The sequence below is a fragment of the Gopherus flavomarginatus genome, chromosome 2, assembly GCF_025201925.1.
Source record: "Gopherus flavomarginatus isolate rGopFla2 chromosome 2, rGopFla2.mat.asm, whole genome shotgun sequence".
In the NCBI taxonomy this organism is placed as follows: Eukaryota; Metazoa; Chordata; order Testudines; family Testudinidae; genus Gopherus; species Gopherus flavomarginatus.
Window position 1 is genome coordinate 230,122,729 of NC_066618.1, and position 23,312 is coordinate 230,146,040.

The following is a 23,312-nucleotide window of genomic DNA, read 5'->3' on the forward strand; positions in this document are numbered from 1 at the left end:
TTCAGATGGGGGATGCCCAAAATGTGTTATTCTTTGTAAGGATGTTACTGAAACTAGCCCATTGGTAAAGGGTTGGAATCTTTGCGACAGGGAAATACACAACGTCCTAACACAATAATTTATAACAGATACATGAGAAATCTAAGCATTTCTATGGCTTTAGAAAAGGGGATACAAAACCAAGAATGGGCCCAAAAGGCAATCACAAAAGTTAGTTACTTCGGTCACAGTAGGGCATCTCAAGGTATTGCTTTCTTGAATCTCTACTAGATATTTCAATTTTAAAGGAATAGATTCTTATTTTACAGGAAACATGAAACGCTGGATTTCATTAAAGGCGAGGCTGAGTTCATTCATGAATTCAGGAGAGGATTCATGTAGTGTGAGATTATTTGCCTATAGCTGTTGTCCAAACAAAGGTGTCCTTAACCAAATAAGCCTCTTTGATCTTATGTTTAAAGCTCGGCGCTGTTCTAAGATAAGCATTCATGCATTTAATAGCGCCATATAACAATGCAAACATTAATCTGAGGCTTTATGAAAAAGTTGTAATTTTGATGACCTTGTATGCCACATGAACACACAATCGAATATATATATATATATATAAATATAATTCATATCTCTATGTGATCTGATTTTATGTTTATGTTTGCAAAATACCCAGCGATGTATATTTACTTCACAGTTGTTTACCTCATATATTCATGTTAGGAGCATGGTATGTTCACCATACTTCTAAATACTGTGAAAGGACTATTGTAAAGTGAAAACAAGTGTTGGGCGTTATATTACCACGTCCAGGCTGTATGTATTGAAAACACATCACTGAAAATCTATTGTTTGTACGGACTACAAGAAGGAAAAATTGATGTGAGGTTACAGGCTTTAATTTAATGAGCTGTTCACTGGATGCAAAGTACTGAGATGCCCCTTTAACCTACATGTGAACTATGTTCCTTCCCTAGGCTACTAAGCTGGAAATTTCTGTGCTAGTTACGAAATTTAGAGAAAAGAGGTATCAAATTTTGCTAATGATTTAGATAATCCCCTCCCACCCAAACACTACCTAAAATTTAAAAATGGTGGAGCTAACGTGAAGTTTGTGCCATCATATTGATGGCTCTGCTTTTATGGTTTATCCCTTTTCCTAATATTTCTCTGTCTTGACTATTTATATTACAAGTTCTTGGGGAGCACTTAGGATTCAGTGTTCGTACAATGCCTATCCAATAGGTGCTGCTCTTGTTTGGTCCCAGTTCAAGCCATCAGCGATATAATAATTATTACTAGGATACATTCAACTGTGTTACAAATGAGTTTACATAGTTTTAAAAAGGGATTTCTCACAATAGAGCATATACCCATAGGCGCTCTTTCCCCTCGCATTCTGATCTGAATCCTGGAAAAATCCGTCCCCGCCCGGCGCTGTCTTGTAACCTGCACAGGTAAAGAGTCGCTGGAAAGGGCGGGGCTGGGACTCTTCCATTCCCTGCTCAGAGCATCGAGCCCCCCGTCACCTTCCCAGCCCAGACCCCGCCCCCGCCCCGCCATTGGACGCGGCTCTGGGTAAATAGGGCCGCGCTCTGACAGCTGCCAGCAGTGAGCCTGTGGCCCCCCCCTCACTGAGCCCCTGCTTCAATCAGCGGCGTCCCCGCGCCCAGCCTGCCAGGGGAGCTGTCCCTGCTGCCCCAGCCGAGCCAGGGGAGAGGGGGCTGCTCGGAGCAGACGGTTCTTTTCCTGCCAGCTGTTGCCCGGGGAGGGGTCGGAGGCGGGTCCGGGTGAGGCCGGCTCCTCCCGGTGGCTCCGGCCCGGCTGCCCCGAGATGAGCAGCCCCGATGCGGGATACGCCAGCAGCGACGACCAGACGCAGGCAAGGTGCTCGCTCCCCATCATGATGCCGGCCCTGGGCCCGTGCCAGTGGGCAGAGTCCCTGAGCCCCCTGGCAGACGCCAAGGTGAAGAGTGAGGCGGCCCCGGCGGGGGCTGCGAGCAGCCGGGCCAAAAGCGAGTCCCGCATCCGCCGGCCCATGAACGCCTTCATGGTGTGGGCCAAGGACGAGCGCAAGCGGCTGGCGCAGCAGAACCCGGACCTGCACAACGCGGAGCTCAGCAAGATGCTGGGTGAGTGTCCGCTAGTGAGCCGGCCCCTGAGCCGGGCCGGGGGGCTTCTCCGCCCACCTGCCCCAGCCTGGCCCGGAGCTGCGGAGTGGGGGATGGTCCCCGCCCTCTGCGAGCGGCGTGGAGGGAAAATTACCGAGTGCTGCTGGTACCTGCCCCGCGGGCGAGGACTGGAGCCGGGGCTGGTGCGCTGGGGGCAGAGGGTATGGGAGGAGTGGCCAATGCCCCTCGCCCGGGGACTGGGTTAGCTAGGGGAGCTCGAGGCGGGGGGTGGAGGAAATGGGGGCTGCGCGGGGGGGGTGTCCCCGAGGTGGGTGCGGGGGTGCAGGCGGCCGGGGGCTGGGTGGGGGCGCACGGGGTGGGTAGTGGGGTATGGAGCCGGTCGGGCGTTGGGGGGCCGCACTGGGGGGATGGAGGCGGCCGGGCGCCGGAGGGGGAAGGGGCGGTGGAGGCGGCCAGGTGCTGGGTGGGGGCGCATTGGGGGGATGGAGGCGGCCGGGCGCAGGCGGCCAGGTGCTGGGTGGGGGCGCACGGGAGGCGCACGGAAGAGCCGCAGGGTTACGCGGTTTGTCGCCCCGCAGGGAAGGCCTGGAAGGCGCTGTCGCTGGCGGAGAAGCGGCCGTTCGTGGAGGAGGCGGAGCGGCTGCGGGTGCAGCACATGCAGGACCATCCCAACTACAAGTACCGGCCGCGCCGGCGGAAGCAGGTGAAGCGCCTGAAGCGCGTGGAAAGCGGCTTCCTGGCGCACGGGCTGGCGGAGGCGCCGGGCGCCGGGCTGCCCAGCGAGGGCAGCAGGATGTGCGTGGAGAGCCTGGCGCTGCCCTACCCGGAGCAGGGCTACCCCGCCGTGCAGAGCGCGCTGCCCCCGGCGCTGGGCCACTACCGGGACTGCCAGCCCCTGGCTGCCGCTTTCGACGGCTACAACCTGCCGACCCCGGACCCGTCCCCGCTGGACGCGGCGGAGAGCGAGCCGGCCTTTTTCACGCCGCCCCTGCAGGACGAGTGTCAGCTGGCGCCCTACGGCTACGCCGCGGCCGAGTACCCGGCGCACGGGGCCGAGAGCCAGGCCAGCGCCGCGCTCCGCAGGCACCTGCCCCGCGCCGAGCCGCTGGGGCAGCTCAGCTCCCTGCAGAGCCTGCTGGGCTGCCAGGGCCCCCTGCACGCCTACTACGGGCAGCTGTGCCCGCCCGCCGGCCAGGCCCGCGCTCCCCAGCTGCTGCCGCAGCCCTGCCAGCCCTCGCCGCCGCCCGAGGCGCAGCAGTGCAGGGAGCCGCTGGAGCACCTGTCGCAGGACGAGCTGCTGGGCGACGTGGATCGCACCGAGTTCGAGCAGTACCTGCACTTCGCCTGCAAGCCCGAGCTAGGGCTCCACTTCCCGGGCCACGACGCCGGCCTGGCCTCGCCGGACGCCCACGGGCCCATCTCCTCGGTGGTTTCGGATGCGAGTACTGCTGTGTATTACTGCTCTTACCCAGATGCCTAAGAGACACGGTCACTCCCAGCGCTCTCGCTCCCTGGTGATGGGCAGCCTTGTACAGAAGGGTGTGTGCTTTGCTTCTATTTATGTAATTTATTGGAATCTTGAGAACTGACAGGTGACAGAGACCCGCTCAAGGTTTGAAAGACAGCTCTCCATTTGATCCCCAAGTGGTGCAATTCTAGTGTTTCACCCTGAACTGAAAGTTAAAAACTATTTAAATTTCAGATAGCTGCACAGTTGGACTGTAATTTATCAGCTCCTGGAAGAGTTCACGATGCTGTTTAAATGTTGTGACTGTTCAGTTTTATACATATGGAATTTGGGTTTTGTACAGACTAATTTTGCACTTTTTACAAATAAAGGGAAAATAATAAATGTTTTCACTTTTATAGCTCCTTACATCTACGATTAGTATTTTAATGTATATGGTAGTTAGTAGCCAATGACTTAGATAAATGTCCTCTTTTCATTGAAAGCCTTTACAGTAAAGAGAACTTCATTGTACTTAAATATAAGTAATCGGAGATAATGTCAAACGACTTTTTATTTTTATTTTTTTAACCCTTGGTCTTATCTCAGTTAAATGGCGGAAGGATTTGATAAATATCTATCCCCTCAAAATATTGTTTTCTCTTAGAAAATTCAGATGCTGTTTTTTTTTTAAGGGATTTGGTTTGGAGAGGCTAACTGAGTCTAACTGAACTTAAAAATTTTAATATAACCTGCTTTATCTGTATGCATATTGTGAAATTGAAGTTAAAAGGGAAAGGAAAGATTACACCAAAATATTTAAGCTCTTGGTCACGCATCTAATGAATAGCCCAGATGCTTGAGTTCATTGGGAACAGGATTGTTCTTTAAAAGTGCCAACCAACAAATGCAACTAGCTCATGTAGAAATAATGTAGTCTGCGACTGAACACCTGTCTTCGGTGTATGTGGAAGAGGATTCACTTATGGGAAAAGACTGAAGGGAGTCAATGTCCCCTCAAGCGTAAATCTGACATTGTACTTTAGTTAACACACTGTAACCACACAGTGTGTTAAAATGGGAGGCTTCTAGAGTTCACTTTTCCATAGCTGGTTCCCAAATATTCAGGAAGCTGTTATTTTTGCAACCGAGCATTCAATTAATAAGTCAAAACAGGCATTTAGACGTTAGTGTTCCTACTGGTAAGCATTACTCCTCCATTTAGGTCTGACCTTGCAAATATGTCAGTGCCACTTCAAATAGAAAAACCTTTCCGTGAGGTCATTCCAGTGTTACTGTTAAAAACACATGCATAATTATACAGGATTAAAATGTTTAATTTCAGAAAATGTTTTCAACTAAGAGGAAGTAGGGGTGGATTTATAAATTCATATTCAGTTTTGGGGCAGGCTTCTGCTTCCTTTATTTATCCTAAGTTAACACTTCACTCCCAGTGAAATCAATGGCACTATTTTAAGTATTGTACTGCCCCAGCCATGAGTGGCAGAGAAGAGCCCTTGGAGATGGGGTGAGAGGGAAGGTCTAGCTAGCCTATGATTCACCTGACTTTTATCTGGACAGTGAAATGAAATAGTGTCCTTTACCTGAAAACTGATGCAGACAGTGCCTGATCCAGGAATGTTGGATCAGGCCCTAAGGCAGTTGTGTGTTGTTATGTCTGAAATGTAGCATATCACTTCATTATAGTAGCAACTTTTGAAGTAGAACACAAAGCTCACTTTCTTTGTACAATGTTCTACTCTCAAGATTCCTAAAATAGTGGGCATCATTCCCTGTTGCTCTTTTCACTGTGCAGTAGTGGTGTGACTGTGTGTGCTGTTTACTCCACACCATTCTGTGTCTCCTCACTCAGGTTAGCTGAGAGAAGATCCCTTGTGTTTGGAATTCTACAGATAATTAATTTGTCCTAATATAAGCAAAAATATCACATCGTACATAGGGTTTGCCTAGGAGTAATAACACAATTTGGTACATATCATTAGGGGGAAGCCCTTTCAAACAGATTAATTAGGACCAGATTTCATATGTTACCATTTGCCTACATTTTTTGCACCTGGAATTTACAGGCACAATTTAGATAATTTATACCTCTAAATACTCGATTGTGTGGGCAGTTGGATTTAAATATTCTAAATTGCCTATGTTTTTGCAAAATCTCTGCTCGGCACCAATCAGTGTGGTCTTTGAGGGAAAGGAAAAAGTCTACTCTTAAAAGATGCATTATTTTACTTTTCATTGCTTTACTTTACAATCCGCTGGCACTCTGCTTTACTCTAAAAATTAGAGCTCCATGTCTCGATGATGGTCCTGAGTGAAAAGGACCCAAAATGGAAACATTTTCAAAGCATGTCAAATTATTCCTATGCTGCCTTTTGGAAAAGGCGCATCCAGACCTTTTTTTGCTCTATTTGTGTACGTGCAAAATATAGCGGACCTGTTTTATCATTAGCCTACAGAAGGATATTAATGTCCTTAGCTCACATTAAGTGTGTGTGAGGAGGATTATTTATTGCAGTTTTTGATGTGACTATATTGAATGAGCTATGTAGACCTTGCAATTTTAGCCAAATATCGTTGAATGTTTTCTGTCAGATAAAGAAATTAGCAGGAAGTCCATTTTGGACTGGCTATCTAGAGCAAGACGCGTACATGTTATTCACAAGTAGCTAGGGATAATACAAGTTGAAGCGCCTGCTGGAGTTGATAGAATCATGACTGTTGCGATCAACTCAACACCTCTCCAAGCAGATCCAGGAGCAGAATTCAGTATAAATTAGGATGCCCTGATCCCATGCAAACTTCAGCATAAAAATGCAAAAGCAAATAGAGCTTTTAACCTGCACAGATATTTCAGCGACTCAGACAAATTCAGTAAAAACAGTCAAATTCCTCGCAATCTCAATGAGAAAATCAGATATTCATGTCTGATCAAAAATCACGTTTAGAGAAATGTCCCTAAGTACAGATATACATGATACTCAAATATACTGGAAAAGTACCGTGCCTTTAATAATGCAGGCCACAGCTAGGCATGGAAAAATAGTTTCAAGTAATCAATTGTCACCCGTCGTTTTTGGCAGAAATTGTCCTGGTTCTTCCCTGGGTCTGAAATTGCTTGGAAATAAATAGGTGGCTTTGTGTTTTTTGGAAACTGGGAGCAACATCTCTAGCTGTTTTGAGGTATGGGTTGAATCCCTTTCCTTGTCTCCACCTCCTCCCTAAAATTGCCACCGCCTTTTCACATAGTTAAAAAATTGGGTGAACTTTGATATTTGTCATGTACTTAAATTATGTCCATGACCAAATGTGAGAAAAGTTTACATAACAATTATAGAGCTGGGAATAATTACTGGTGAGAGTTATTTGATAAATGTAGCCTTTTTTTTTGGAGGGAGGAGTAGGTGGGGAACTGTATACAGTTTATGAATATGTTTATTCACTAATCAAACATTTGACAGATAGCGTCTATGAATATTTTTGGTATGTAGATAATTTCTCAACAGTTAGAGTATTTGACATCTGAAATTTGGGACTTGTTTTTTAATTCGATTTGATACATGGTTTAGTTGATATAGTTCCTCTTCCCTGTTTGAGTAAGAATCGGGTTTCTGGCGCCAAATACTCCCTTTTAGGAGTTCAAAATTGACTCTGAATATTTGGTCAAGTTAATTTAAAGTATAGCATGTCTGAGAACTGCCCTCGCACTCCGCCTAACATTTCTAACAGTTCCTGCGCCTTGACTTTCAGAAAATTAGACTTAAATTAGGCTCCTAAATCACGTAGCCACTTTTGACAATGTTACACAATGTTCTCTAGGCTATTTATGGAAAGTGACTATTGAAAGCCCAGGAAAACAGCCCAAGTGAATTTAGTTCTGATTGGTAAGAGCAATGTTCGTGGACAATTTGTTGAAAGATCTTAACATTTAACCACTTAAGCATTTGTTATCATGCTTTGAAGGCGTTTGTGACAGATTTGTAATTTACTAAGACAAGTCCTGCTTTAGTTCAAGGTCCATCCTGTCAGACGCCAGATCTCCTGCTGACAGGGGAGCAATTTACATAAAGAATATGTTAAATGTTCTCTTGAAGCATACACAGTCTTCTGCTCATACCTACCATCTCCTCCTTCCTCCTAACCAAAGACAAACAAAGGCCTCTCTACTGCCTTAACATCAGGATTAGAAGTAAGTCCCGGCCCGGGAAAAAAGATCTAGCAATTTGAAGTTTTCATATTTTCACTCGCAAAGATACAGCAATCAGGTTAACCTAACCTTTGGAGAACAAAAAAGGCTCCAGCTAAACAATAGCGTTAGCAAGTCAGTTTCTTAAATCCATTTATTTAAACGAAGTGTGACCTCTGTCGTAGGATTTCGAAACTTAATTAAGACCACTTTAACCCCAAAGTTATTAAGGTTGGGCTTCTTCCTATTTAAAAATCCCACACCAAGTAATTAATTACTCATCTATACAAAACTACCTTGTTGAGGTTCCCAATCACAGCACGCTAGTTCCGTGGCACAGTAAAGCACATACCGTGTTATGTAGTTGAGTGCATGTGAGTCTTGACATTTTTTTACCAATTTCCCCGTTAGAGCTGGTGTACTCTCAGTTCTGCACAGATTTCAATAAATCGGTAGAAAAAACCAAACGATTTAGGCCTTGTCTATATAGGAAGGTTTGGGCGGTATAATCTAAGGTGTGAATTTAAACCAATATAGTTATACCGGATAGTCCCTTGTGTGAACACTCCTGTCTAGTATAAACGGTTGTTTACACAGGGAGTTATTACAGAATAACTATTTAGGAATAACTGCCTGTGTGGACTCTCTTATCCCAGAATAAAATTGCTTGGTTCTGGTTTAGTTTAATCCACTTTTAAGTAATCGGGAAAAGGGCACTCCTATTATTCCAGAATAAGCACATCCACACGTGGAGTTATTCAGAATAGCTAATCCACTTTAAATCCACAATCTACTTTACTCCGAATTAATTGTCAAGAGTATATCTTGTCTACATAAAGAAACAAATGTGGATTAAGATAGGGTATAAATTTAAAGTGAACTAGTTATAACTCTATACGCACATCGGGAATAGCTGTTCTGCTTTAAATTCACAAGCCTTAAAGCCTTTTTACAGTTTTATTTATGTTGCCTGGGAAGGGGTTTTATTAACTTCACCCCAAAAAGCTACTCACAGCAGAATAATAGTGTCCAGTTATACTAATACAAAGGTGTAGGTTGCACCCCTGTAAACAACAGTGGAATCTCTAGTGTAGAGGGCTCTGACAGATCACTTACAGCACCACACCAGGTCAATTAAATCAGCCTGGTGCTGAAAATGGCTGCTGGAGCTGGAGACCCGTCTGCACCAGTTTTGCTAATATTGGTGTAGTTGCAGTGGGATTAGCAATGATGGGACATTTTTATTAAAATTCCCGTGTTGATGAGGCCTTGAACGCAGACTTATCCATTTTGTTACATTTAGGCTCAATCTAAATTATAGAACCATGTTAGGGAGAACAGTTAAATCAGATCTGTCTTCACTTTAGGACTATATAAATCAGTGAGATGATTTTATGGGGGCTATAGATTAAAGGCTCCGATCCTTTAAACACAATTCCTACAGACTTTACTGTATTAAGCTAATTTGATATAAACAGGTTTACATTGGTTTGCGTGGGTCCACAGCAGGGGTTTGCACTGATTTAGCTAGGTAGATTTAAAATCAATTCAATTTCACCCAAAGCAACTTTGTTTTTCGTATAGACAAGGTCTAAGCTTGTAAACTCTTTCTGTCAGGGACCAAGCCCTCCTATATGTCTGTTCAGCTCTTGAAAGTTTCTGGGGGCTATTATAGTGTAAACACAATTTTAAAATTGTTATTATTTTACTAATGCAGAGCCCGGCCTGACCCGGTGCTCTGCGCTGCGCGGTTGCCTGGCTGGCTGCAGCCGGGCGGCTCGGCTGCCTGTCCCGGTGCTCTGGGAGGCGCGGCTGTACAGCCGCCAGCCACTGGTGCTCCAGGCAGCGGGGTAAGGGGCGGGGAGGGGTTGGATAGAGGGCAGGGGTGTTCGGGGGATGGTCAGGGGCGGGGGTATGGATAGGGGTCCGGGCTGTCAGAGGGTGGGGAACATGGGGGTTGAATGGGGGCAGGAGTTGGGTGGCAGTCAGGAAGGAGCGGGAGTTGAATGGGGCCACGGGGCAGTCAGGGGCAGGAGTTCCAGGGGCAGTCAGGGGAGGGGGGAAAGGAGTAGGGGGCCCAGGGGGCCGTTAAGAAACGGGGGGGGGGTGGATGAGGCAGGAGTCTTGTGGAAGCATCAGGGGGTGAGAAGCAGGGGGGTTGGATAGGGGGCAGGGCCGGGCCACTCCTGGCTGTTTGGGGAGGCACAGACTCCCCTAACCTGCCCTCCATAAAATTTCAGAAACTGATGTGGCCCTCAGGCCTAAAAGTTTGCCCGCCCCCTCTATGGGCAGCATCTGAGCTCAGCATCAGGTCTGAGGGGTCAGGGACAGAGGTAGCTGGGGTAGGATTGGGGGATGGAGGGAGGAAAGGCAGAGAGCTGAGCAGAGGGTAGGATGGGGCAAGTGCAAGAGGAGCTGGGGTGGGAGTAGGATTGAGGGGATGGGAGCAGTAGGAGTAAGGGAATGGATGGGGATCAAAGGAGCTGATGTAGAGGGCAGAAGGAGCTGGGACAGGGAATAGGTATGGGGATGGGGTAGCATGGGAGGTTAGGGCCAGTAGCAGTTGAGGCAGGCTGTGGGGGCAGAACAGTGTGTTTTATCCCTTCCTCCAACTCCTATCCTGTCTGTCCGTCTATTTAGATTGTAAGATCTTTGGGGAAGGGATTATCTACTACTTTGTATTTGTTCAGTGCCTAGCACAAGTGGGTCCCATTCTTGGTTGGTCCTTAGGTACTACCATAATAAATATCATTAATAATCATTAATCAGAGCCTCATTGTAGGAGGATCATACAGACACATACCAAGAGATAGTCCCTGCTTTGAAGAGTTTATAATTTAAATCAACAACAATGACAAATGGTAGGAGGAAAAATGATCAACTACCTCAATGTAATTACACTCCTGAAAATTCTACTGGAGCCAGGACCAGAGGCCCCAATTCTGTGAACAAATACAAGCTTAACGTTAACCACAGGAATAATTAAGTGCTTCCAAGACTGAGGAGGGGGAGTCACTCTTTCCCTCAGTTTCCCATTTGTAAAATGAAAATAATGTTACTTTCTTTCCCCCACCTCTTTTCTATTTTGTCAGTTTGGACAGAATGCTCTTCAGGACAGGGACTGTGTCCTATTATTTGTCCAGTGTCTAGCACAGTGTACTGTGCAGCTGGAACTTCCAGTCAATGGGACTACACAGGTGCCTAATGTTAACCTGTTCTAAATGTTTGGGCCTAAGTGACTTACCAAGGCCATACAGGAAGTCTGTGGCAGAGCCAGGAACTGAGCCAAGAGCTAAGTCTTGGTCTAGTGCCTTAACTATTCATGTCATTTTCAGTATTTCCATTTAAAGTTATGAGTGACTTTCTGTTAGTATAGATGCTGTCCAAGCCGCTCTTTCATCATATGTTTACAGGAAGAAGAAAGAAGTTGGTAGTGGGAATAAAACCCAGAAATGTGTACATGACAAAGTATTCAGCTGTGCACACAAAATCCATGTACAATTGAGTTATTGGCCCATTCTCCCTAGTGCCTAGCCATTAGAGGAAGGAACTGCATAAAGTCATCTTGCTTCTGGCAAGTATCTATACTAAATTAATAATACATTATTTGCTCCTGTACAGGGCTCTTCCATATGAAGCTCTCAAAGTGCTTACAAATGCCTGTGAATTTTGCCTCACAACATCCCTTGTAACTAAGGTAAGTTTATAATATACTACTTCTAAAATGTGTATAGAACAACTAATTTTATTTGTATATTTTGGAGGCAGCATATGGCGTATCTACCCGTCCCCCAATAAGATCCTGTGTCGTTTTTTATTCTCTACATTTTGCTGCTCTGATATCACTAATATACAGGAAGGGTGGTGGTGATCCAGAACAGGAGCTCCTCCCTCTGCATTGATTTCAGCACTTGGAGCCTGCTAAAGCATCAAATCCTATGAAGTTGTTACCAGCAGTGCCCAGAGCACATTGAAGGAATGACAGGCTTTGGCCTGTAGTCACCAAAAGGTGACTTAAGTAATGCGCTGGCCCGTAAATACAACTATGATTTTACTCCAAAGTTTCTGTTTCCTAAGTGTATGTAAATTCCATGGGACTATACGAGGAGTTCTCAGATTTTTGTGCTGGTGACCCCTTTCACACAGCAAGCCTCTGAGTGCGACCCCCCCCTTATACACTAAAAACACTTTTTAATATATTTAACACCATTATAAATGCTGGTGGTAAAGCGGGGTTTAGAGTGGAGAGTGACAGCCCACAACCTCCCATGTAATAACCTTGCGACCCCCTGAGGGATCCCGACCCCCAGTTTGAGAACCCCGGGCTAGACAGCCAGCCTCCCAAGTATTCTGCAGTTCCTGCACTGCAGAACTGTGAAGCAGATTCTGTTTACAATTTTAAACAAAACAATGTTGAAATGTGAAGATAAAGTTTGTAACTGAGGCAGACACATATTGCTAGCTAGGGATGCAGAAACTCAGTCTATCCCAGATGAAAGTCAGATCTACACCCATTTTTAGGACAGGCGGAAAATGGGGAGACAAGAGGATCACCCCAACCCCCTTAGGAAAATCTTCATCTACCTTTAGATGGCAAAAACAGCACACCAGCTCCCCCACAGCATGTCAAAACCTCCAGCTCCCCCAGGTCATTTCTAAGATGCAATTATGTTTTGCCCCTACAAAATCTGCCGCCTTTGAAAATTTAGTGGCAAGGTAAAATACACGGGATTGAATATCAGCATCAATAGCATAATCGGAGTGCTTGTACCATTCATTTCTATATTCCATGTACATAACCGTCCTGTGAAATCATTGCAAAACCAGGAGACAGAAAATGTAGAGACAATGTTGAGCTGTGAAATAACAATATTTTTCTTGTTCTTGTCAAGCTGTTGAATTTTTCTGTACATAAAAAAAATCCATTGCTGATTACAATGCCCCAAGATATAAAAAGGGGGCAAATGCCTGATTTGAGTCATTTAGAGTAATGTTAATCTAAAGAATATAGATGATTTGTGGAGAGATTAAATCGCTGTTCAAATCTACTCTGCAGTTCAAGGAGATATATATATATATAAGAATAGGTTTGGTCTGCATTGGTTTCTGTAACATCTGCTAAACAAGCTGACAATTACACCTTTCAATTACTGCTAGCCTTGATCCTTCTTGACCAGTGTGTATTCCATTCCCAAACCCTTTCCCCGGCAAACGGTTCGATGGAATGGTTTCTCTTTGTGGAGCCTGTCGTTAAACTACTCACTTGCTAATGGTTTGGGTCCTTTGTGGTAGGTTAAGGACTAAATTAATGGGTTAAATTACTTTATTTGATAAGAAATACACAAAATTGCTTGCATGTTACCATTTGAAACGCAGGCATGGGAAGAAATCTAAAGAAGCCAAAGTAATTAGTACATTTGCTTCTAGAGAAGAAGACGACGACCAAAAACAAAAAAAAAAAAAAAACCCAACAACAAAACAAAACAAAAAACCAAAACCCCCACAAACAAAAGAATGCACAATCCCCTTGGTCATCATGGGTACTTGGCACCTGAACTCTAAGGTTCTGGGCACTGCAGCCAGTCATAACACTGCATATGTTTAACATTATCCAGTGATTTCCTCTTTCACCCTTGCCAGCTATTTGGTGGAGAGGAGTTGACAAAGAGTTGCATACTTTATCGGGGGGAAAGTGTTGCGCTTACTTGCCAGATGGACTTAATTAACCTAAAGCATGATTCATTCATTCATTCAATATTAATTTATTTGCCGAGAGCTGTCCAGACTTCCTTATCTAAATAAGAATCTTTCACAATCTAATGTTTAAGGACACTTGATGTTTTCGGGGAACATTGATATATTTAATTATAACATATTTTAAAAACAAATCTTTCATAAAGAAACAATTAAAAGGCAATTTTTAGAAAATGCGATATCACTTATTTCAGAAATCGGTGTAATTTTAACGTCACTTATACACATTTCGATATAAAACACAACCAGGGACACATTTCACGTTAAATAAACTGAGTGTTGCTTAGTTTTTAATAAGAGTACACCAAACATGAAACAGGTGATTTGTCAAGCTAAGACATAGAAGAGAGTCCATGTATGAGATGATCTCCAGGGCCAATACAAACAATCCATATAAAAGATCTCTTGATATGCATTCCATTATACATCCACCTCCCGTGTCTCCGTAGTTAAGGTTACAGCTAAGTATCGGTTTATAATTTGCTCACATGGACGATTGCTTGACCGAACAATTCCCCGCACCCTGAATCCTAGAAAAATCCGTCCCCGCCGGGTGCTGTCTGTCTTGTAACCTGCACAGGTAAAGAGTCGCTGGAAGGGGCGGGGCTGAGACTCTTCCATTCCCTGCTCAGAGCATCGAGCCCCTCGTCACCTTCCCAGCCCAGACCCCGCCCCCGCCCCGCCATTGGCCGCGGCTCTGGGTAAATAGGGACGCTCTGACAGCTGCCAGCAGTGAGCCTGTGGCCCCCCCCCCTCACTGAGCCCCTGCTTCAATCAGCGGCGTCCCCGCGCCCAGCCTGCCAGGGGAGCTGTCCCTGCTGCCCCAGCCGAGCCAGGGGAGAGGGGGCTGCTCGGAGCAGACGGTCCTTTTCCTGCCAGCTGTTGCCCGGGGAGGGGTCGGAGGCGGGTCCGGGTGAGGCCGGCTCCTCCCGGTGGCTCCGGCCCGGCTGCCCCGAGATGAGCAGCCCCGATGCGGGATACGCCAGCAGCGACGACCAGACGCAGGCAAGGTGCTCGCTCCCCATCATGATGCCGGCCCTGGGCCCGTGCCAGTGGGCAGAGTCCCTGAGCCCCCTGGCAGACGCCAAGGTGAAGAGTGAGGCGGCCCCGGCGGGGGCTGCGAGCAGCCGGGCCAAAAGCGAGTCCCGCATCCGCCGGCCCATGAACGCCTTCATGGTGTGGGCCAAGGACGAGCGCAAGCGGCTGGCGCAGCAGAACCCGGACCTGCACAACGCGGAGCTCAGCAAGATGCTGGGTGAGTGTCCGCTAGTGAGCCGGCCCCTGAGCCGGGCCGGGGGGCTTCTCCGCCCACCTGCCCCAGCCTGGCCCGGAGCTGCGGAGTGGGGGATGGTCCCCGCCCTCTGCGAGCGGCGTGGAGGGAAAATTACCGAGTGCTGCTGGTACCTGCCCCGCGGGCGAGGACTGGAGCCGGGGCTGGTGCGCTGGGGGCAGAGGGTATGGGAGGAGTGGCCAATGCCCCTCGCCCGGGGCCTGGGTTAGCGAGGGGAGCTCGAGGCGGGGGGTGGAGGAAATGGGGGCTGCGCGGGGGGGGGTCCCCGAGGTGGGTGCGGGGGTGCAGGCGGCCGGGGGCTGGGTGTGGGCGCACGGGGTGGGTAGTGGGGTATGGAGCCGGTCGGAGGTTGGGGGGCCGCACTGGGGGGATGGAGGCGGCCGGGCGCCGGAGGGGGCAGGGGCGGTGGAGGCGGCCAGGTGCTGGGTGGGGGCGCATTGGGGGGATGGAGGCGGCCAGGTGCTGGGTGGGGGCGCATTGGGGGGATGGAGGCGGCCGGGCGCAGGCGGCCAGGTGCTGGGTGGGGGCGCACGGGAGGCGCACGGAAGAGCCGCAGGGTTACGCGGTTTGTCGCCCCGCAGGGAAGGCCTGGAAGGCGCTGTCGCTGGCGGAGAAGCGGCCGTTCGTGGAGGAGGCGGAGCGGCTGCGGGTGCAGCACATGCAGGACCATCCCAACTACAAGTACCGGCCGCGCCGGCGGAAGCAGGTGAAGCGCCTGAAGCGCGTGGAAAGCGGCTTCCTGGCGCACGGGCTGGCGGAGGCGCCGGGCGCCGGGCTGCCCAGCGAGGGCAGCAGGATGTGCGTGGAGAGCCTGGCGCTGCCCTACCCGGAGCAGGGCTACCCCGCCGTGCAGAGCGCGCTGCCCCCGGCGCTGGGCCACTACCGGGACTGCCAGCCCCTGGCTGCCGCTTTCGACGGCTACAACCTGCCGACCCCGGACCCGTCCCCGCTGGACGCGGCGGAGAGCGAGCCGGCCTTTTTCACGCCGCCCCTGCAGGACGAGTGTCAGCTGGCGCCCTACGGCTACGCCGCGGCCGAGTACCCGGCGCACGGGGCCGAGAGCCAGGCCAGCGCCGCGCTCCGCAGGCACCTGCCCCGCGCCGAGCCGCTGGGGCAGCTCAGCTCCCTGCAGAGCCTGCTGGGCTGCCAGGGCCCCCTGCACGCCTACTACGGGCAGCTGTGCCCGCCCGCCGGCCAGGCCCGCGCTCCCCAGCTGCTGCCGCAGCCCTGCCAGCCCTCGCCGCCGCCCGAGGCGCAGCAGTGCAGGGAGCCGCTGGAGCACCTGTCGCAGGACGAGCTGCTGGGCGACGTGGATCGCACCGAGTTCGAGCAGTACCTGCACTTCGCCTGCAAGCCCGAGCTAGGGCTTCACTTCCCGGGCCACGACGCCGGCCTGGCCGCGCCGGACGCCCACGGGCCCATCTCCTCGGTGGTTTCGGATGCGAGTACTGCTGTGTATTACTGCTCTTACCCAGATGCCTAAGAGACACGGTCACTCCCAGAGCTCTCGCGGTGCGAAGTAGCTGGGAGGCTCTGGCGGACTCCCTGGTGATGGGAAACCTTGTACAAAAGGGTGTATGCTTTGCTCCTATTTATGTAATTTATTGGAATCTTCACTGGAGGTATCGGACAGCCAACCTGGGTCAAAAAGTAGAGATAAAAACATGGTTGTTATAACATACAGGTAAGGGTCTTCTATGGCTGGCTGACCTGCAACTGGTTCATCTGTCTTATATGTCAATGTCTGTCTCTTTTGTAAGAGTAATGATAAAAGTGGTGCCTCTTGCGCAAAATGTTTTTACTAGTTAAACTTTTTAGAAATGCCTCCTTTAAAAGATTGACTTATTTTGTACTTTTTAGAAAATAAATCACTGAGATTTCTTATGCATTTGTTTTTCTGTACTAGTAGCATTCCTTTTTAGACTATGGCAATGTCAATCCTGCTCTAAGCAGAGAAATCATGGAGAGGGGAAAAAATGTAATTACTTGGCCTGTGACTGATTTCCTGCCATCTTTAATTTGGGCAAAGGATCTCTGGAATGAAACAAGGCTTTTACTTGCCAAGTTTGGACTCTTAGTGCTGAAATAACCAGACCTACTGTACCCTTGTTTGGGACACACTACTTACTTCTGTGAACAGTAATTCTTACCAGTCTGGAAGAGCAAAGTAATATCCTTTGGCCTAATGTTTTCTCCTTGTTGTTCTTGGGTCCTCTTCAGGCATAGTATAATACCTAATTCATGCTGATCCTTCAGCTGGGTTTAGATTATTCTATTTTTATGGCAGTTGCTCAGGGCCTCAGAAGCCATTGCTGCTGAAGGAAATGTAACAAACAAGATTTCAAGGTAAGGTGCTTGTTACTAGAAGTGAATCCCAGCCTAGCAAATAACTTTAAATGTGAACTTCCCCTCACCTTCAACATTCCTCTTTAGATACGTCTCCGCCAGAAGGAAAAAAAATAGATGCATCAAAATCACCTTTGTAAAAACACAAAGCCAAATGACATTTCTAGAAAGGACCTTGGATTTTGATTGGAGTGTCTGATGAAATATTTCATCAAGGAAACAAAAAACCAAATGTAATAAGTACCTACATACTAGATGAGTCTTCATGGAACAAACTGTTACCTTCTGGTGAGCTGGAATCTCAGACTGGATGACTGACCTTTTTCCTGACAATTTAGGAAGGCCATTACTGCTTATTACCAACAAAGATAACTACAATTCTGGCCTGTGTTAGCCGCTCAACTTCAGATCACTGGGAATATCCTAATGTACGCAAGCAGATTAATTTAATTTCAAATAAATACTCTATACGCATGGGATGGTGAGTATTAAGCAGAGAATATAATTTTATGTAGTGTCTTATGCTCAAGAGGCCAAATTGTGACCTCATCTAGGCCACCATAAAGCCTGAGTAAACTCATTGACATCAATGGAGCTGACTATTTCATAGACTTCTATGGAGTTATTCAAGATAATACATGCACTAATTGAAATCATAATCTGGATCAAATTATTTTAAAGTGCTTTCTACAGCATTTAATGGAACAACAGTGAAGATGAGCACAGAACCCATGCTCCAGAACATAGCGGCAAGCTAAAACAGAGTAGGGCAAGAGTGGTAGCAGGAATGGTAAATTTTAGGGATGAAGAGCATTAATGTGGTCTAGGTATGTACTTTCATGCATTCTTCTAAGGCAAATGTGGTACACTATGCCAGTTTCTCTTAGGTACCATTGGTGATGAAAACAACGTAAAACAGAATTTAGAATGATCAGGTATAATGCAATAATACACTTTTTTTGGTATTAGTTTTTCTTCTCCCAAATTCTTGTAGATATCACAAAACTTAAAATTTTACTGCTACACTAGTAAATGGTACAGGTGCAGTTTAAATAAACATAAATTTATATATATGAATCCTCTACATTAAGTAACATTAAGACTGTGATCTTAAACACTCAGAAGTAAGAAGTGCTAGAATTAAGGTTGCAAAGGTAATCTTAATTCTTTCAGTCCCTTTGTGCTTTACCTACATGATCACATGCTCTTTTTTCCCCACAGGATCCCTGCTTCATTCAGTGCATAGGATGAATGGTGCTTATTAAACGGGTATCTATTCAAGAGTGCTTTTTATCCTCATCATTCAGTGTTTGGCCTCAGGCATATTTTTTTTATTGCATGCCAGCCAAGCCTTGGAGTGAATACAAAATTATTAACTTCCTTATGGGCTTTTCTACTGTGCTCCCATCATAATATTTTAGTTCTTTACACACAATGAATTATCTTCACAGTACCCATGAGGTGAGGCAGGGGTATTATCCCCATTTTACATATGGGGGCACAGACTACAGCCAAAAGTGTCTAGTTGGGTATCCCACTTGAGATGCTGGGGTCTGATTTTTTTTAAGAGTACTTACCATTTTATGTGTTCAGAGCAGAACTCCTATTGTCTTCAGTTGCAGCTGTGAGAACCTAGCACTTTTTCGCAAGCCAGATCCCAGGTTTGTCTCAAGCTGAAGTATCCCAAAAATGAAGACTACATAGAGGCCACCTGTGAAAATGTTGGTTTATATGACTTGACTAGCATCACATAGGAGGCTACCACAAGGCTAACCTGTCTCCTGCTGCAGCCCACTCCTCATATATCACACTTCCAACTTTTATAACACATGAGATAGGATTCCGACAGAGAATAGCTTCATTCATTACCCAACCCCAATTCATTCCCAGAGCACTGTTCAGTTTCTCACTGAATGAGGCAGTAATTGCTGAATGTCTCATTGAGGTAATGAGTAACTGGTTGCAGGAGTAGGATGTTAATGTCTACTATGTAGACATGGCACCATATGTGTGGATGGAGACACATACTAGCCATTAGGGTTCACAGGAATTTCTTAAATAGCAAAGCAATGTTAAGTTGCTGGAATAATTGATTCAGTTCCAAGTTCTCCAGGGAAGTATCTTCTAGTGACCACAAAACATTCTTCTCCAATACCCCAGCCTCGCTCTGTTCTCTTCTGCTACTAATCCCCCTCAAATCCCACCTGATATCACCCATCTCATTACCTCCCCTCATCCACAGCTACTGCCCACCATGTTCCACAGTCCTTAGCTCCTGCTCCTGTCTCCTCCTCATGTCCCCACCAAGCTTCCTCCTCTATCCCCTACCTCTGGTTCTGCCCATGTTCTGCTTCTATTCTCCCACCTCCTTCTGTTCCTGCCCTTACCCTCCATCTCTCTTTCCCCCACAGGCTTCTATCTCCCCTCTCTGCAAGCTCTTACCTCTGTTTCCCCTGCTGCATCTCTTCTCTTCCCTTCCCTGATGTACTCCCACCTCCTCACTGCCAGTGTGCCAGCTGGGGGACCATTGAGAGCACTGGAGAGAGAGTCTCCCTGCTGTTTGTTCCAGTTCTCAGTGCCACAGTGGCTCCCAGATGGTAGGAGGAGCAATTGCAGTGAAAACACAGCTCAGCCCTTGCATCTCTGGGATATGGGGCTTGCTGAGTATGAGCAGAATCATCAGAAAATTCTAACAAATCTTCACTGAGCACGTTCAAGCTAAGCCCCCTGCCCCAGACTTACAATGGCCAAACAGCGAATTTTTATGGATACAGCAAAAGGCATGTCCCTGACACTGAGCTTTACCCCTGCTAAACTGAAAGTCCCTGCTCCAAAGACTCTAGTAGAATAAAATGATTGTAAGAGTTGCTTTAACATGGCCGTAATAATGTTTTTCTCCCTGGCTTTTAATTCTTGGAAATGGCTCAACCGTTTTAGCTGAAGGTATCCAAAACACTTCGGCCTGAGGCAGGCACCTGCCTTGGAAAATTTCAGCCCAAATTGTTTAAATCTTCAATGTGAGTATTAGTGACTGGAAATAGGGTCTTATAATGCAGAGTGTCAGACAAACTATAACTAGAGGTGTTGCTATCTACACTACTTATAGTACTAGTTCAGTGTAATGATTTTGGCCTTGCCTATCTACAAATAGCACTGGTTTAACTAAAATCTATTTAAATCTAATTTAATTAAAACTGAGCAAGCCTCTGTGTAGATGATCTTAAATCATTTTTTAAAATGGCTTATATTAATTTAGTTAGTTAATTCCTTGGGATGGGTTTACTCAGAAAACACATTGATTTAATTAAATTAGTTTCTAAATCAAACTGGTGGTCTTATTATGTGTACACTTATGAACAGGTTTGTGTAAAATCAATTTAGCTTACTGAAGATTTTAAACATCAAATTAATAGGAGGCTTCTGATAAAGGTGTTGGATCCATGTAATTAAATTGATTAGTAACCAATTTAGTTGAGGCAGTGTGCCTTCTGTGTGTAGACCGCTTACCAAATTAAGTTAAATCAATATATATATTTTAAATATCAGTTTAAGAGTGTCCTCACAGGCATTTGCTCAGAGATTTTAAATAATAAATCTGCATTATTTTCTCACATGATATTGAGAATTTGAGCCAAGTGATAAATATCTTGATTAGACGCTTCCATGATGTATTGGTCAGAATGTTGGCCAGGGAGGAAGAGAGAAGAACAACTATTTCATACTACTGAAATGACAGTGCTCGGGGCATTCTGAGTCAGATAAGAGTTAATAGACTTTGCAACGAGACAGTAAGTGCCATGATGCAAGTAATACTCATCACAGAAAAGCTGAGGCAGTATCAACTGAGATGATTGGGTCATGTGAAATGACAAGATGTGGGATATGTAGGCCAGAGAATACAGGAGTTGTCACGGGACAAGGACCACAAGGACAACCTAGAAAAAGGTTGGTTTGAGATGCTGAGTACATGGATGAGGTTGGTGTCAGCATGGAAGACACACTTGACAAGAACACTTGGAGATGAAAAATGAGACTGTTGATCCCTATTGATGGGATAAGATGATGAAGAAGCTATTGAGAATTTCAGATCAGATTCAGCTTTGAAGTGTAGTTATTAGTGGCTTCTGGATATAGTAATACTGTATTTTTACATAGTACTTTTCACTTCAGGATAGCAAAGGACTTAAAAAATATTAATGAATTGTCGCATAATAGCTACGTCAGAGAAGGAAACTGAGGCATTGAAAGGTTAAAGGACTTGTCCAAGATCACAGACAAAGGCTGTGGCAGAACTGAGAGGAGAACCCGAATAACTTGAGTAACTTAAAAAAAAATTAAGGCCATGATTTGAGCACAACATTTATTATTGGAACATGTGAACAGCGTATACTGAAGCTAATCATTAGGGTAAAGGTGCTTGAACTGAAAGTGTCAGCATTGTCTTAAGCTTATCTATACTGCAGGCTAAATTGATGCCACTGTGATTGATGCATCGTTGTCGATTTAGTGGGTCTGGTGAAGATGTGATGAGTTGATGGGAACGTGCTCTCCTGTTGACTTCAGTACACCACCTGCTCAAGAGGCAGAAGGTAAGTCCACTGGAGAGCATCACCCACCTACATAGCACGGCATAGACACCACATTAGGTCAATGTAAGCTACGTTGCTTACGGGAGTGATTTTTTCACACCCCTGAGCAATGTAACTTCCATTGACTTAAGAGGCAGTGTAGACCAGGCCTTAGATTTCAAATACTCCTCTTTTCAAAATAAAATCATATATTTGTTATCACAGCTGTATATATAGCACTTGTAATATTATTTTGTCTGACATAGGAAAATGTCAAAGTAAGTTAAAAATATAATGTTATCAGAAACTAGGTTCTTGCAGCTTTAAAAAACAGAAACAACCCAACTGATAGTTTTAAGAAGTAGGAGTGTAGCATCTTCTGTAACACTTTAACAAACAACAATTCAATGAAAGTCAAATATAATTCCACGCCTTTGCTTATCAGAGTAAAAACTTGTTTCATGGAGTATTCCTTGCAGTTATCAAGGGAATATAGTTATTGTTCATGTAAAGGGTGGCAGCTCCATTTACCCATAGAGAATATATTTAGGAACCAGCAATCTTGGGCTCTTTCCAAGGCATTGTGGAATTACTTTACAGTGTCTGATTTACTTTAAAGCTTCTTGTTATGGCAGTTTAGAAACAAAATTTATTCTGCACACATCCTGTTTAAAACAAATTTTTCTCCTCTGTTAAACAAAGATAAAGAATATTAGAATATGTTTTTGCAGCTAAAGGTTGCATCTTGATTAGCTAAAAAGGTAAACCAATATTTGTGGATTCATGAACTGATTGTTTGGCATGATGCAATTTTTTATTTCAAATATATAGGTTGTTATTTCTCACTTGCAGACTGGGCCTTAGTGTTACTCATATTGTGCCATCATTATTTTGTTTTACCTTTTGAATTTTTTACACAAGAATATTGGGGCTTTTTGTAAGCTAGCACGAATTAGAGAAAATTTCCATGACTGTGTGCATTGTGTGCGTATTCAGAGAACATTCTTCTGTCAGGGAGTGAGATCCTGTTCACCTTGCTTATGTGAAAGCAACAGAAATCAACAAGAACTTTGCAAGAGTAAGGCAAACATTTATTCATTTATAATACCTATGAACAGGGTATATAATACTTATTGGATATATAAGTGTAATTTTATTAAAACAACTGTTAATAACAATATCTTGTATTTAAATAGAAGCTTTGTTTCAGAATGATCTGATACACTTCTTAGAGAGTTTTTACACGGAACCACTTCGCTCACTGCTAATTTGGAATATTGCAGCAGTTCAATACCAGCAAACGTTTTTGATGTGTGATGGAAAATTAAGAGAGTCATCCAATTAAAGCTACAGAGGGATATTTAGATAGGTAAAATGTGATCACCTAATCAGGGATTTGTAGGACACAAGAGCTTTCACCTCTACTCTTGATTGACATTCCCACCTTATTTTCACTGCAATTACTCTTGGAAAGGGGGATGGGAGAGACACATGCATAACTGCTACACAAGGGAGGAGGGGGCAGTTCTATGTTGAGGGGAGGAAGCTACTGTTTCTGTGCTTACTCAAATCCAAAATC

At 45.8% G+C, this 23,312-nt stretch overlaps 2 protein-coding genes across 3 annotated transcripts; both read left to right on the top strand.

The window, feature by feature from the left end:
• Positions 1-1,625: 1,625 nt before the first annotated feature.
• Positions 1,626-3,968, top strand: LOC127044278 (transcription factor SOX-17-like). Of its 2 annotated transcripts, XM_050938902.1 has the most exons (3): positions 1,630-1,679; positions 1,712-2,123; positions 2,702-3,968. In XM_050938902.1, the coding sequence occupies exons 2-3, from the start codon at positions 1,826-1,828 to the stop codon at positions 3,601-3,603; spliced, it is 1,200 nt and encodes a 399-aa protein (XP_050794859.1). In that variant the 5' UTR covers positions 1,630-1,679; positions 1,712-1,825; the 3' UTR covers positions 3,604-3,968. The 2 variants fall into 2 exon arrangements, with proteins under 2 accessions (XP_050794858.1, XP_050794859.1); XM_050938901.1 differs by having other exon boundaries at positions 1,626-2,123.
• A 10,310-nt stretch (positions 3,969-14,278) lies between these two features.
• Positions 14,279-16,456, top strand: LOC127044279 (transcription factor SOX-17-like). The gene is made up of 2 exons (XM_050938903.1): positions 14,279-14,783; positions 15,401-16,456. The coding sequence occupies exons 1-2, from the start codon at positions 14,486-14,488 to the stop codon at positions 16,300-16,302; spliced, it is 1,200 nt and encodes a 399-aa protein (XP_050794860.1). The 5' UTR covers positions 14,279-14,485; the 3' UTR covers positions 16,303-16,456.
• The last annotated feature ends 6,856 nt before the right edge of the window (positions 16,457-23,312 follow it).

Bases quoted from the DNA above. Each gene is read 5' to 3' on its own strand.
- LOC127044278 (XM_050938901.1), top strand. From the start codon at position 1,826: ATGAGCAGCCCCGATGCGGGATACGCCAGCAGCGACGACCAGACGCAG. The intron at 2,124-2,701 runs GTGAGTGTCCGC...GTCGCCCCGCAG, and splicing joins GGAGCTCAGCAAGATGCTGG to GGAAGGCCTGGAAGGCGCTG.
- LOC127044279 (XM_050938903.1), top strand. From the start codon at position 14,486: ATGAGCAGCCCCGATGCGGGATACGCCAGCAGCGACGACCAGACGCAG. The intron at 14,784-15,400 runs GTGAGTGTCCGC...GTCGCCCCGCAG, and splicing joins GGAGCTCAGCAAGATGCTGG to GGAAGGCCTGGAAGGCGCTG.